Here is a 16,162-nt window from a genome sequence, read left to right on the forward strand (position 1 = left end):
CGCGTCGCCCCCGGCCTCCTTTTCGCTGTCAGAGACATTCCAGAACTTTTCCTTCTTCTGCGACCGGCAAGGCTTTCCTGAAGGTCTCTGCAGCTGATATAACAGACCTCTGGATCGATCCTGAGCTTTGTGATCAGCTCCAGAGGCCTTCAGGAAAACCTGGCCTGCCTTGCTGGCTGCAGAAGAAATGGGCCGGCAAGGCAGGTGTCGGGAGTGTGTGAGGCCTGGCTACACCTGTCCAAAGGTAAGTAGTAGGGCAGCTCCACCTCCCCTCACCCTCACCCTAGCTTAATTTGTACCCATGCACTCTGGAGCGGGAAGGATCTTAATTAGGACTTATTTTGAGGGGAGTGCTTATATTGGGCACACATGTACAAAAAATCAAGCTAGGACTTACTTTTAGGTTGTACTTTTGGGGAAGCAGGATAATAATCATTTTAAAAAGGAGGAAGCGAGACTCACGATTTGGCGGCAGAGGCTCTCTGGGATCACAGGGTGATCGTGCCAAGCTTTCTTGCTGCTGATCTTCTTCGGAAGGGACCAACCCAGGAACCGGAAACACCGGAGAAGCGCATCCTGGCAACCCTGCGGGAACAGGGACAAAGTGCCAAGCGGCAATTCCAAGGGGACGGGCATGGCTTTTGGGGCACATCCGTTCCTATTGGTTCCCCCTTCTTTCCTTCCTCCCTTTTCAAAATAAGAGGCCCTCCTGGACGGACGACCACAACTGAGCCCAACAGTTCCGTCGCTAAGCGAGACAGGGGCCAAGCGAGTTTCTCCCCGTGCTACGACCTTTCTGGCCGCCGTGGTTAAGTGAACCGCTGCAGCTGGTAAGGTCGCGAAATGATTCGGGCTTTTCCCATCGACTTTGCTCGCTCAAGGGGGATCACGAACTGTGGTGGGCTTCAAAATTTTGTACTACTGGTTCTGTGGGCGTGGCTTGGTGAGTGTGGTTAGGTGGGCATGGCCATGTGACTGGGAGGTGGGCATGGCCATGTGACTTACTACCAGTTCAGCAACTCACGCCAAATCCTTGCTACCGGTTCACTCGAACCGGTGTGAACCGGCTGAATACCACCACTGATCACGATGAGACCCCGGGACATAGGAACCGTCATAAATAGGACTCGGTTGCCAAGGGACTGAATTTTGATCACGTGACTGCATGGATGCTGCAGCGGTCATAAGTGTGAAAAATGGACATAAACTGCTTTTTTTTAAAAGTGCTGGTGTAACCAGGGGTGGGATCCGACCGGTGTAACTACCGGTTCGATGATTTACGATTTGCGCGCGCATGTGATTCGTCATCAGCTTGCAGCCTGAACAGCTGAGCAGCGTTGCGCATGGATGCGCAGCGTTGCGCATGGATGCGCAGAGCTCAAAAAAGCCCTTTTTCCCTGCTTTTTCAACCGCAGCCGTGCTGCGCAAAGCAGCTGAAGTTGAAAAAAACAGGAAATAAAGGACAGGTAAGAGCCCGGGCGGGCAGGCGGGCCAAAACAGCAGCAGACACAGAACCGGTTCTCTGTCTGCTGCTCTTCAGAGCTACCGGTTCTACAGAGTTGGACAGAACCGGTAGAATCCCACCCCTGGGGGTAACTTTGAATGGTTGGTTGTAACTCAAGGACTACCTTAAATAACGGACAATTCAAAGGCCAATGGCAAACTTGCTCAGATTCTGAAGCATCGTGTATTTCTCAGCCTGCCTTAGATGCCTTTAGGAAGGAGGATAAATGGGTTCCTTGAAGAGCCTCTGCCCCCCACCCTAAAAAAAAAAATGGGATGATGAAATATTCAAGGTGCTGAGATCTGCGCAGGGCCCCGAGTTCAAAAGGCGCCTCTCCCATTGAGAACGGCATAGGGCTGGATTCCTCAACTCAATTCACCTTCACCTTAATAGAAGAACAGAGTTGGAAGGGACCTTGGAGGTCTTCTAGTCCAGCCCCCTGCTCAAAGCAAGAGATCCTATAGCTTTCCAGACAAGTGGCTATCCAGTCTCTTAAAAGCCTCCAGTGATGGAGAAGGGAAGGAAGGATAGAAGTAGAGAGGGTGGGGGAAGGAAGGAAGGAAGGAAAGAAGGAAGAAGAGATGGAAGGAAGGAAGGAAGGAAGGAAGGAAGGAAGGAAGGAAGGAAGGAAGGAAGGAAGGAAGGAGAAAGGAAGGAAGGAAGGAAGGAAGGAAGGAAGGAAGGAAGGAAGGAAGGAAGGAAGGAAGGAAGGAAGGAAAGAAGAAGGAGAAAGGAAGGAAGGAAGGAAGGATAGAAGTAGAGAGGGTGGGGGGAAGGAAGGAAGGAAGGAAGGAAGGAAGGAAGGAAGGAAGGAAGGAAGGAAGGAAGAAGAGATGGAAGGAAGGCATGAAATAGAGGAGGGAGGGAGGAAACAAAGGAGGAGAAGAGATAGAAGGAAGGAAGGAAGGAAGGAAGGAAGGAAGGAAGGAAGGAAGGAAGGAAGGAAGGAAGGAAGGAAGGAAGGAAAGAAGGAGGAAGGAAGGAAGGATAGAAGTAGAGAGGGTGGGGGGGAAGGAAGGAAGGAAGGAAGGAAGGAAAGAAGGAAGAAGAGATGGAAGGAAGGCATGAAATAGAGGAGGGAGGGAGGAAAGAAAGGAGGAGAAGAAATAGAAGGAAGGAAGGAAGGAAGGAAGGAAGGAAGGAGAAAAGGAGAAGGAAGGCAGGAAAGGAGGAGATGAAGGAAGGAAGGGTAAGAGCATAACAGAGTAACAAAGTTGGAAGGGACCTTGAAGGTCTTCTAGTCCAACCCACTGCTCAAAGCAAGAAGCCCTATACCATTCCAGACAAGTGGCTCTCCAGTCCCTTCTTAAAAGCCTCCAGGGATGGAGCACCCACAACTTCTAGTCGCAAGCAGTTCCACTTATTTCACAGATTATCAAGAGTGGGAATGGATCTTGTAGGTCATCTAGTCCAACCCTGAAGACAAGCCGTTCCACCGGTTAATTGTCCTCGCCGTGAGGCAGTTTCTCCTGAATTCCAGGTTGCTTCTCTCCTGGATGAGTTTCCACCCGTTGCTTCTTGTCCTGCCTTCTTTGGTGCTTTGGAGAATAGCTTGACTCCTCCTTTTTTGGGGGGCAGCCCCTCAAATACCAGAAGGCTGCTATCATGTCACCCCCTGGTTCTTCTTTTTATCAAACTAGACCGATCCGATTTCTGCAACCTTCACCAACTCATCTCCTGAACTCGACTCACCTTCACGACATCCGGTTCTTCGTCCTGCAGGTGAAGCAGCAGAGGGACCAGGCTTTGATGCACCTGCTCCTGGATGAGATATTTCTCCTTCTTCTTCACCATATTGGGCAGCTCGGCGAAGAGGACAATGGCAGCGTTGCGTACTTTGGCGTCTGCCTGCGAACCACAATAAGCAGCATCACGGAGGGTTGTGATGATGTGTTGGCGTTTGCCTTGACCTGCATCACACCCTGGTCTGTGGCACTCTACCGCAGGGATCCCCAACCTTTTCGACGCCGCGGCCCGGTACCGGCATCAGCTGGGCGCCGCCATCTTTTTGCGAAAAAGTGCTTCCGGTGAGCTTTCTACCCAGAAAAGCTCACGGAGCGCTAGCGCTGCCATCTTTTTTGATGAAAAAGTGCTTCCGGTGAGCTTTCTACCCGGAAAAGCTCACCGGAAGCACTTTTTTACCCAAAAAAAATGGCGGCGCCCAGAAACCAGCGACCCGGTAAGAGTTGTTCCACGGCCCGGTATCGGTCCGCGGACCGGCGGTTGGGGACCCCTGCTCTACCAGACAAAGGCATCCTCGTAACAACAGCCACAACAGCTCCTTTCTCTGTCGTCCCAACCAGCAAATAACAACATCCTTTTGGGAATCCAAGAACGCAACATCTTTGTGAGACTTCAAGGCAGGCGTCTCCAACCTTGGCAACGTTAAGAACTTTGTGGACTTCAGCTCCCGAGATTCCCAGATTTTAAGACACGTGGACTTCATTTCCCATGCTGGCTGAGGAGTCCTCAGAGTTGAAGTCCACAAGTCTTATAAAAGTTGCCCAATTTGGAGAGCTCCTCTTTAAAGGGGTGGAAAGTTAGCGCCCACTCCTCTCCGAGAAGAATGAAGTATTTTTTAATGAAATATTAAAAAGGCAGAATATTCTATTTCCCTAAAGGGAGGAATATTATCTTGAGGACAGGAAGCAGGCCTGACCTTTCTCAATAGCCCTCAGCAGATGTCAGCATGTAAGAGATAGATAGCTCTATAGATAGATAGATGAGAGGTTGTACAACTTGCCTCGTGGTGTAACCGGAACAATCTGGAACTGAACACACTCAAAACCGTAGAAATGGCGGTTGGCTTTAGGAGAAACCCTCCCATATTACCACCTCTGACAATAGTTACAATTGGAGACCTTCCAATTTCTAGGTTCTATTATATCACAAGATTTAAAATGGACGCCTAACATCACAAATGTCATCAAAAAAGCACAACAAGGAATGTTCTTTCTGCGCCAACTCAGGAAGCTCAAACTGCCCAAAAGGAGCTGCTAATCCAGTTCTACCGAGGAATGATGGAGTCTGTCATCTGCACCTCTATCACAGTTTGGTTTGGTTCTGCAACCCAACAAGACAGACCCAGACTTCAGAGGGTAATCAGGACTGCAGAAAAACCATGGCTACCAACCTGCCTTCCATCGAGGACCTGTATATACTGCAGGAGTCCAAAAGAGGTCTGGGAAAATATCTACAGACCCCTCACATCCCGGACATAAATTGTTCCAACTCCCACCCTCAAAACGACGCTATGGAGCCCTGCACACCAGAACAACTAGACACAAGGGGAGTTTTTCCCCAAACGCTATCACTCTGCTAAACTAATAATTCCCTCAACACTGTCCAACTATTTACCAAGTCTGTACTATTATTATTAATCCTCCCATCCTTTCACCCATCTCCTCCCACTTGTGACTGTAACTTTGTCGCTTGTATCCTTACGATTTATATGGACTGTTTCCTAGTATGATTCGATTGCTTATTGTACCCTTTGACTATCATTAAGTGTTGCACTTGATGATTCTGGACTCTTGACAAATGTATCTTTTATTTGATGTGCACTGAGAGCATTTGCACCAAGACAAATTCCTTGTGTGTCTAATCACACTTGGCCAATAAAGAATTCTATTCTATTCTATTCTGTTCTGTTCTGTTCTGTTCTGTTCTATTCTATTCCTGTATTATCCTATATTCTATTCTATTCTATTCTATTCTATTCTATTCTATTCTATTCTATTCTATTCTATTCTATTCTATTCTATTCTATTCTATTCTATTTTCTATTCTATTTTCTATTCTATTCTATTTTCTATTCTATTCTATATTCTCTTCTCTTCTATTCATAAGCAAATACCTTTACCCAAGATCCAACAAAGGTAGGATTAGCCCTCAGCCACAATGGGAACTGCCCTCATTACACCAGCAGTCCAAACTTTAACCAAACCTGGGAGCTCAGACAACCCACAGAGCTGGCTATGACCCCTACCTAACCCCTACAACAGCCAATAGACTACATATTTTTGCACAGGAACAGGAAGCTCAAGTGCAAAGGCCAAGATAAGGTATAAAAAAACCCCTCAATTCCATGTGGTCAGTTGCACCAGAAGTACCCATATGTTTCTGCTTCATCATTAAACCCTCTTTCCAATCAGCCTCCAACCTCCATTTTGTCTCCAATGCCTTTCTCCCAGCTTGGAACTGAACCAGATGGATATTTCTTCCAACAAAGAGAAGCAGCCAGGCCCACTCCGATCTCTGCCAGATGCTCTCTAGGAGAGATGCTTTTATGGTTAAGAATCTGTAGCTCTGGTCCTAAATATTGCTTCAGTCCACGCTGTGTTATAGTGGTTTGTAGGAGACCCTAGCCACAGGAGGAGACTTCTGAGGATCTAAGGAACCACCAGAACTGGGAAGGGGACAAAGCCTTGGCTGCTTTAAGATGGGTGGACTTCAACAACTCCCAGAATTTAAGACTTGTGGACTTCAACTTCCAGAACTCTCCAGCCAATATGGCTGGCTGAGGAATTCTGGGAGTTGAAGTCCACAAGTCTTAAAGATGGGACTGTTTAACATGGCTGGCTGAGGATTTCTGGGAGTTGAAGTCCACAAGTCTTAAAGTTGCCATGTTTGGGGACCCCTAGTTTAACACATGGCTGGCTGAGGAATTCTGGGAGTTGAAGTCCACAAGTCTTAAAGTTGCCATGTTTGGGGACTCCTGGTTTAACACATGGTTGGCTGAGGAATTCTGGGAGTTGAAGTCCACAAGTCTTAAAGTTGCCATGTTTGGGGACTCCTGGTTTAACACATGGCTGGCTGAGGAATTCTGGGAGTTGAAGTCCACAAGTCTTAAAGTTGCCAAGGTTGAAGACTTCTGTTTTAGGGAAGCGGTCATGCATACCCCAATCTCTGCCTGATGTCTTCGTGGTGGAGAACCTGTTTCCTGTTGTCTTGGTTCTAGATATCGCTTCAATCCTGTATCTCCTTTACTAGGGGTTATTGGGAGAGATGAGTCCAAGGAGAACCAATCACAGGAGAAGACTTCAGAGGAAAGAGGAGCCACAGAACTGGGAAGAGGATGGTGTTTTTCAACCTTGGTCACTTTAAGACAGGTGGGCTCCAACTCCCAGAATTCCTCAACTAGCAAAGCTGGAATTAAGGAGAAACTTCCTGACAGCAAGGAGAATTAACCAGTGGGACAGCTTGCCACCAGGAGTTGTGGATGCTCCATTACTGGAGGTCTTTAAGAAAAGACTGGACAAGCCACCTGTCAGAAATGGTCTAGGGCAGGGGTCTTCAACTTTGTTAGGAATGATAGTCACCTAAAGTTGGGTTGGCAATATATAAACCAGGATAGTCATTTAATACTGTTATTTCTTTAAGAGAAGGCTGTACTTGTGATTGGCCGAGGTTCCTCCAACGGCCATAAGATGGAGCCAGAAAGCTGGTTTGTTCTTGCATTTTTCCTTTTGCAGTGTTGCCTGATTGTCGTTCTGCTTGGATTGCTGCGAGTCTTGCAACTGTTAGCAAACTCCATTTACTGAACTTTGTGTATGATACTGGACTTAGTTTTTGGATTATCCCTGGACTGATACTAACTGCTTTAACCGTGTATGATTTGGACTGTTTGTTGGACTTTGTTTACCCGTTTTCTGGAAGTAAAACATACATTATACTATTCGGTGTATCTGTGTGCTGGTTGAGTGTTATTCAACACCACTCTCACTACATTTCCCTGAGTGCGCTCATTCTCCTAACGGGGAATACCTCAACAAACTTGACAGCTTTAAGACTGGTGGACTTCAACTCCCAGAATTCCTCCTTCTCTAGTCATATTCGCTCAGGAATTCTGGGAGTTGAAGTCCACAAGTCTTAAACTTGCCAAGCTTGAAGACCCTTGCTCTAGGGTCTCCGGGCTTGAGCAGGGGGCTGGACTTGAAGACCTCCAAGGTCCCTTCCAGCTCTATTCGGATTGGTTGAGTCGAAGTCCACCCTTCTTGGCCAAGGTGGCCAAGGTTGAGAGACACAGGAAGAAGGTCTTGTGAATCCACCTGGGTGGAAGGTCTTACTGCGCTAAACAACGGAAGGAGCTTCTCTGCCAGAGTCACAAAGTCGCTTCTCTGCATGAATCTCAGGACATTTTGAAGGGCAGTGATGGCTTCCAGGATGATGCTGTTGTCCGTTTCTTCCAGACTTCCCAAGAGAGTAGGCATCAAGACTTTGACATCCTCCACCTGCAAACAGGAAGTGTGCTTACCATCATCATCATCTTTCTTTCTTTGAACAACCCCGTAATCCCTTGCATTGGGGTGAAATCTGGACAACTGAATGGAACAAGCAGAGTGTTTTAATGGCTGGATGCCCTTCCTGTCTCCAGTGCAGAGTTTTGTTCAGCAGACTATATTCTCAGTGTGACCAGAGAGAGAGAAATATCTGCCTTTACATGCAGATCGAATGGACAGCTTCCTGATTGTGAGGTGAGAGCTTTATTTATCTGTCAAATTATCTAGCAACCCACCCATCTCTCTCTTTCGTTCTGTGTGCTTTTCTCAACTTTGCACAACACATAGATAACTTAGCAAGCCCCTGGATGGATATTGTTCTGACCCAAACCAAGTAAACAAACATGAAATGGAGGTAACAGCAAAACCTTTTCATGATTCTTTACGAATTCCATTCCTTCCCGGTTCAAAGGCTGTTCCAAACTAATTGTCCCTGATAAGAAGGAGCCTTTCCAAGGTGGTGCAAGGCTGGCAAGAACACAAGATAAAGTTGCTAAGAAATATTCCAAACACAAAGAGTCTCCAAACACCAACCAAGATATTCCGAATGTCCACAAGGCTTGAATGCAAAACTTTTTTGCTTCCTGCAAAGAACTCTGGTTTCTCAGCTGGCTTTTATCCCTTAAAGGAGGGGCCATTACCTTGCGGCCTTACTCCCGAGTCACCTGTGTTGCTGCAGCTGCTTTTTCCTTCAAGCAACCCTGCATGCATGCGCACTTGGCACAGGCTCCTCGGGGGCCTCTTCCTCACTGCTGCCAGCCCTCCACCATCTCCAAAGGCCGCACTCCACTCCCTGATGGTCCTGGCCCCATCCCTGCATCACACGCAGGCCCCTCATCCGAGTCCTCGCTCTCCGAGACCTCAGCTGTCTGCACCTGCTGCTGGCGAACCACAACAGATATAGTCCTCAACTTATGACCGCAAACCAGCCCCAGGTTTCTGTTGTTAATCAAGACTGTCCTGACATGAGCTTTGATCCACTTTATGACTTTTCTTTGCCACAGTTGCTAAGTGAATCACTGCAAGTGTTGAGAGTTAGCAACAGTGTTGTTGAGTGAATCTGGCTTCTCTGTTGAGTTTGCTTGTCTGAAGTTCACATGACCCCAGGACACTGTGACCGTCATATATAGGAGCCAGTTGCCAAATGTCTCAAGTGCTTTGTCTATGGGGATGCCGCCATGTTCATAAGTGTGACCACCGGTCATAAGTCACTTTTTTCACTTTGTTATGTAGGTGTTGGAGTTGGGTTTGGTAGGACAACCATCTCAAGATCTTCGGACCTCTCAACTTTTTTGACGTCCTTTCTCAAGCCCTCCCTGGCACCTACGCCCACAGTGAAGACCCACTTTTGAATGTGGGCAGCTCTCTCTTTTGCATAAAGACCAGATGAAGTCAACTAGGCTGGAATCCAAGACCCCTCCCAACAACTGGTGCATAAGCGCACCAATGTGCCTATTGTCTCTGTCCTAAGGTTCCCTTTTATTCATATCCATTTCATGTATTAATTTAGTTTGCTTTACTTTATAGTCCTCGCACCTTGCACAATGAAATCAAACCCCATCTTCAGTGCACATCATGACCATGAAAATAAACACAAACACACATCCTTCACACTCCACACATGGAATGGAAAACCCCTGATATTGCATTAATGTTGCACTATATAGTAGAATTCAACAGAGTTTCTGCCCTGGGATAGAAGCTGTTTTTCAGCCTGTTTGTCCTTGTTTTTATTATTCCCCTGTACCGTCTGCCAGATGGTAATAGTTCGAAAATAATAATAAGGGGTGCCCAGGATGAGATGGATCTTTGAGGATGTTTTGAACTTTCTTAAGGCAGCAGGAGAATGTTTTGAACTTTCTTAAAGCTCTTCCAAATAGGGGAGAGGGCAATTGCATTCTATACAATCAATATTGTGTTAATATTGCACGATATAGTAGAATGCAATAGAGTTACTGCCCTGGGATAGAAGCTGTTTTGCAGCCTGTTTGTCCTTGTTTTTATTATTGTCCTGTACCATCTGCCAGATGATAATAGTTGAAAATAAGGGGTGCCCAGGATGAGATGGATCTTTGAGGATGCTTTGAACTTTCTTAAGGCAGTGGGAGCTATGAAGCTCTTCCAAAAAGGAGAGAGGGCAACCAATTGATCCTCTGGGCAATGACATTCACCCTCTGGAGCGCTGTCCTATCTGCCATTGTGCAATTGGCAAACCCTACACAGGTGTGCAGTCAGTTAAGATACTCTCTATGGTGCAGCGGTAGAAGGTCACCAGCAGTTTTCCATCCAGTTGTTTCTTGAGAAGTCTCAGGTAGCATAATCTCTGCTGGGCCCTTTGACCAGGGCTGCAATGAGCACCCAGGTCAGGTCCTCTTTTATGGTAACACCCAGAAACTTAAAACTGGCCACTTGCTCCACTCGGTCTCCCTTGATAAGCAAGGGCTGGATGTCTGATCTCTTCCTTCTATATAGTCCACTATCAGCTCCTTGGTCTTATTGGTGTTGAGGACCAAGTTCTTGTCTCTACACCACGAAAGCAACTGTTGGTCCACCTCATCTCGATAGGCAGACTCATCCCCCCTGGAGATGAGTCCCACCACTATTGTATCATCTGCAAATTTAGTAATCGTATTACTAGCATGATCGTGTTTGTATTATGTTTGTTACCTGATACATGTTTGACAAACAAAGAAACAAACACATAAATAAAATAAATAAAATGGGTGGTCGCTTCCCAGCCTAAGGCCCTTTCCTCACCTTGTCTGGATGGATGGCCAGGATGCCCAGAGCTCGCAGGGCCAAGAGAACGAATATCTGGGCTGGAGTTTTGGGTCCATTCTTCAAGGCTCTCAAAGATCTGTTCAGAGGGGAACTGATCGATGTCTTGGTAGTGAAGTAGCTGAGGATCGAGATGAAGAATCCATCATGAGAAACGGAAGGGAAGAGAAAGGAGATCACGTTTCTCAGGGGAAAAAAGCAGATGGAGCATGCTCATAATTGTCAATAGAAGAGAGACGTCTTTTTTATTTTTATTTTATTTCTTCTTTTTCTATTTTTTTTTTGTAAATTTTTTTATTGATTTTTAAAGACAAACATAAACAAACAAAACATAAAAACATTAACCTTTCTTCCATGAGTATACAAGGAGTGTGCCGGTTGGTTTGCAAGCTTTTTTTTTTTGTGCATCCATTTCATAGTCATCATTTACAGTTACATTGCATAATAAGTCATATTCTCAATCAGAAATTAAGTACCCTAATATTATTATTAATCAATCACTTGACAATAATTTCATTCCTTCCTATTTTGCAAGATAACTATAATTTACTTAGTATCATTTTGTAACAATTCATATCATCTTCCCAAATCTATCCTAAAAGTTTTTTTATAGATATAGTAAAAAAAGAAAAAAAAATACATCTTTATATATTTATTATTTCCTAAGATTCTACGTATTTCATTATTGTATTTTATTATCTAACCATTGAGAGACGTCTTTGTACAGCTCGAATTTATTTTTGTTAGTCTCCCATGGAAGAACATCTCCTCAAAGCCATAATACCACAAGGACACAAACTGTCCTTTTGGCCTTCGAGGATGAAATAACCCTTTAGGGAAGGAGAGAGTTGGGTTTTGGGTGAGAGAGAGATGAAAAATCAGAGCAAGAAGAGGGAAGTGCCTGAAGGGTATAACATGCAAACAGGATCTGGAGATCTTTGCTCATCCCTCTAGAGCAGTGATGGCTAACCTTTTCAGCTTGGTGTGTCGAAAATCGGGAAAAAGTGCAGCCTTCCTCGGGTCGTGTGTCACTTCAAGAAATATCAGTAATTTGGTTTATGACGGACTGGGCTGGGGTGATCACACAGGGCTGTGAAACTCGTCTCCCTGGTCTCAGGGCTGCAGGTGCAGGATGTGGGGATCGGAAGGCCACCTTACAGGGCTGTGAACCTCATGGATCTCCTTTCCTCCTGTTAGCGTTCCTGAGGTAATGAAACTGACAAACCTCAGTTTATGGCGGTTAAAACTGGTTCTCTGCTGCAAAGATCTTGCGGCAGCGGTGACACCACGCCTCCACGCAACAAGCAGGGAGCAGGGATTGGAGCAGAGCACAGGCAGCCTCTAAATGTGCAGGTTTTCCCCACACCAACAGGCGTGTCAGTCAAAGTGCCTCGGCGTGTCACGAGTGACACGCGTGTCATAGATTAGCCATCACTGCTCAAGAGTCTACTGTCTCCAAATTTGGCAACTTCAAGACTTCAACTCCTAGAATTCCGGGAGTTTGAAGTCCACAAGTCTTCAACTTGCCAGGTTTGGAGATCCTTATTCTACACCCAAACAAAGTCACCGATGCAATGGAAGGATTTGGACGTTTCTCCACCGTTCTCCATTGGTCCAGAGTGACAGATGGCGGAAGTGACAGCCAGATAAAAACCCCATGTTAGAAATTGCCAGACATAAAAAATTTGCAGGAAGAGGAACCAACAACCCAGAGGTGTCTCCTTCGGTAAGGGGTCGCAAGAATAACCTTGAGAAAGAGCCATATAGCCCAGGCGACATTTGGATAAGAGAAATTTGACCTGAAGCAGAAAGGTAATTTGAGGAAGTCCCTCAGATGTGACCATCCCTAATTCTTGGGATAAGGGCAGGGAGGGGAGAGGCACATTGAGGGTTGCAACATGGATGTCAATCAGCAGTGGGGTCCTACCTGTTCCATGAATAGTTGGGTGATTGTGCGCGCGCGCGCAGCTTCCCCCATACCAGCCGAGGTCAAACCAGTCCAAACCAGTAGCATACCACCATTGATGTTAATTTTTGCAACAAGAGACATTCTTCATCTCAATCCCACAATCCTCAGCAACAATCGGTCAACTAAATGATACTCCTTTGGCCTTTTTAGTTGCCAGCGGAAAAGGAGCGGGGGAAAAGCAGTGCATTCCTTAAATGCTTCAGATAATTGCTAGGCAGCCGAAGCTGTTGACATGCAAGATTATTACTGGAGAGCCTGATTGATGACTTTTGGCTATGGATGTGTCCCATTGGAGAATATACATCCAGGGGTTGGGGAGGGGAAGACCAGGGTCAAGGGTGAAATGAATGATGTGTCTTAGTGTCGGCTGCATCCAGGTAACACCGACATGGTCACTCCTAATAAATCAATTTTTTTTTATTCTGAGAGATGCGGCTGGAGACCTAGGATTTGAATGGGGGTGTATTGTCAGAAGCCTGACACAATCATGTTGACAGGGAATTCTGGGAGCTGGAGTCCTTACACCTGGGGGTGCCCAAGATTGAGAAACTGAAGTAGATAATGTAGATTTTTCCAGTATTAAACTCTTTGCCCATTTTAACTCTTGCCATGTCATCTTTTTCAATGCTTGCTGAGATTTAATAAATAAACATCAAGCTTTTTTGTTTGTTTGTTAGCTGAATTGAATGATCTGTGTATTTGTTCTGAGCTGAATAACTGGGTTGGTTGTGAGGATGTCTATGCTGGGTGCAAACTAAACTATAAATCACACACCTGGTTTTCCCCACATGCTCCTTACCTCGACAAAGACGGCAATGATTGTTGGCTTGTGTGTTTCGCTGTTTTTGCTGAGGACAGAAAATAGCAAATCCAGGACCCTGATAATCTCAGGGCAGCAAAAATGTAGCATGGCTCTGAAAAACACAGAAGGACATCATTGCCACCTTGGAAAAAAATGCACATTTATGCTTGTTCTCTAGTGCGTTTTCTCCTGAATCTGTACAGGTATTCCTCTGGCTGACCCTTATGCAAGAAAGCACCTGTTTCCTCAAACTCAACTTCCTCCAAAAGGTTCTGCGATTGTAATGGTCAGTGAGACTGTCCTTGAGAGGCAGGAGGAGGAGGAGGAGGAGGAAGCAATTAATTTTTCTTTTATTCAAGAATGAAGGAAAACTCACCAGGTGGCTTTTCAAACTTGCCTTTCTGAAGATCTCTAAAAGCTTAAGATAGTTAGAGAAGCAATTTCTGAAATTGATTACAGGTATTACAACCACAATTGAACCTAAAACTTCTGTTGCCAAATGAGACAGCCGTTAAGTGATGTTTGCCCCATTTTACGACCTTACTTGCCACACTTACTAAGTGAGTCACTGCACTTGTTAAGTTAGTAACATGGTTCTTCACTAAACCTGGCTTCCCCTTTGCTGGTCAGAAGATTGCAAAAGGAATCACATGATACTCAACCATCATTAAACAGGAACTAGTTGTGAAGCATCTGAATTTTAACCACATGACCACGAGGCTGCTGCTACAGTCATAAGTGTGAAAAATAAGTCACTTCTTTCAGTGCTGTTGTAACTAAATGAACTGTTGTAAGTCGAGGACTCCCTGTACTTATCGACCGGCATTTGCATGCTTTTGAACTGCTAGAAGGGCAAGAACTGAGCTGAGGATGGGACCTCACCCATCGCATCCTGGTCAGGTCCCAAACCTGGGCTGTTGGCTTTCCAGCCGATGAGTCCAGCATCTTAACCGCTGAGCCATGGTGCTGCCCCAGCAGACAAAAAGGTGAGGGCCTTCTAAATTGAAGAACTACGGGTGAATGGCATCCTGTTGTGGCCTGTCAGGCGCAAACCACTTCAACAATTGGATCAGAGGAGGAGGAGGAGGCGTGGGAGTAAGGATCAGCATCAAAGCAACCTGAGAGCTCTGAGGGGGAAGAGGGGATGGAGCTGCCAGAGAGAGAGAGAAGCAGAGGAGGAGCCTGGGCCATCCGTCAGCCCAAAGATGGAGAGTCAACAGCCCCCCAGGTCTGGAGGAGGCTGATGAGGAAGAGGAGGAACAGCTGGGTCCAGTGCCTGACGCAGAAGGCAAATGAGAGGAGAGCAGTGGAAATCTATGGGCCGGTCCTCGGGACGAGAGCTTCGAGGGGGAATGAAACGAGAGATTGAGAGAGAGAGGGAGGGAGGGAGGGAGAGCACCTGAACTGTCCGTCAGCCCTCAGTTGGAGAGTCAACAGCTCCCAGGTCTGGAGGAGGCTGATGAGGAAGAGGAGGAACAGCTGGGTCCAGTGCCTACTGCATGGATGCACAGAAGGCAGAGGAGAGGAGAGCAGTGGAAATCTATGGGCCGGTCCTCGGGACGGAAGAGCCACCGCAGCTAGTGAAGCCCCACCCAGGCTCTGGGGATAAAAGGCAGGGGGTGGAGATGAATAGATATGGCAGACAACTATTCATCTCCTGGACGGACGGACTTGTTCGCCTGCGGTGAGAGAGAAATTTTTTGCCAGGGCTGCCGTCGCTCCTACTAAAGGAATCATTTGAGTTCACATCAGACGGTTTGTTGTGTTTGGGGAGCTGGGTCAGAACACGTCTCTTTGGCTCTGTTCTCTGCAGGAAACTCACCTGGCCAGGAGGGCGCTGCCCTGCAGGAGATCCCGGCCGCATTGTAGCATCGACCAGCCCCGCGTCTTCTCCATGAACGTCACCTCATACCGGCATCCGATCCGGATGAGGAGCATCTTGATGGCGTCCACGGCAAAACTGAAAGGGGGAGAGGAGGACTCACTCAGGACCGTTGCTCCTTGCTCTCCCTTATCCAGGTAAGTCCTTGACTTACAACCAATTTCATTTCGTGACCGTTTGGAGTTACAACGGCACTGAAAAAAAGCGACTTAGGACAGTTTTTCACGCTTAGGACTGTTGCAGCATTCCCATGACTCACATTTATGATGGCTGCAGCATCCCTGGGGTCATGTGATCCCCTTTTGTGATCTTCTGACAAGCCAAGTCCAATGGGGAAGCCAGATTCACTTAACGACCGGGTGACTAACTTAACAATGGCAGTGATTCACTTGTGACATGAACAGTCATAAAATGAGGCAGAATTCATGTAAGAAATTTCTCACTTAGCAACATAAATTTTGGGCTCAACTGTGGTCGTAAGTCGAGGGCTATCTGCATAGGCAGTCCTTAACTTATGACCATAATGGTGCCCAAATGTACCATTGCTTGGAAGAGAGACAGTTGTTCAATGAGTTTTGGCCCCTTTTATGACCTTTCTGGTCACGGTTGTTGAGTGAATCACTGCAGCTGTTAAGTCAGTAACCTCGGTCATTAAGTGAGTCTGGCTTCCCTGTTGACTGTGCTTGTCAGAAGGTCGCAAAAGCACTGTGACCGTCATAAATATGAACCAGTTGTCAAGCGTCCAAAACATAAATCACGTGATCACAGGGGGATGTTGCAACCGTCGTAAACATGAGTCAGTTGCCAAATGCCTGAGTTTTGATCCCAGGTCCCACAGAGATGCCGCAACGGTCATAAGTATGAAACTTGGAACGGCCGCTAAACAAACAGCTGTAAACCGAAGACGACCCGTAATGCCAAAAAGGGCGGAAACGGGGATGTGGAG

At 46.5% G+C, this 16,162-nt stretch overlaps 1 protein-coding gene across 1 annotated transcript in view; it reads right to left on the reverse strand.

Moving 5' to 3' along the window:
• Positions 1-16,162, reverse strand: part of LOC113429704 (maestro heat-like repeat-containing protein family member 7) — a 48,050-nt gene that overhangs the window by 5,303 nt on the left and 26,585 nt on the right. The window contains 7 exon segments of the mRNA XM_087967511.1: positions 463-585; positions 3,197-3,352; positions 7,573-7,737; positions 10,543-10,587; positions 10,589-10,684; positions 13,332-13,446; positions 15,157-15,294. Of these exon segments, the coding sequence (XP_087823637.1) occupies positions 463-585; positions 3,197-3,352; positions 7,573-7,737; positions 10,543-10,587; positions 10,589-10,684; positions 13,332-13,446; positions 15,157-15,294 (838 nt within the window).

Source organism: Notechis scutatus, chromosome 5 (assembly GCF_049901735.1).
Source record: "Notechis scutatus isolate UNSWTSFEM ecotype Mainland chromosome 5, rNotScu1.2, whole genome shotgun sequence".
Classification (NCBI taxonomy): domain Eukaryota; kingdom Metazoa; phylum Chordata; class Lepidosauria; order Squamata; family Elapidae; genus Notechis; species Notechis scutatus.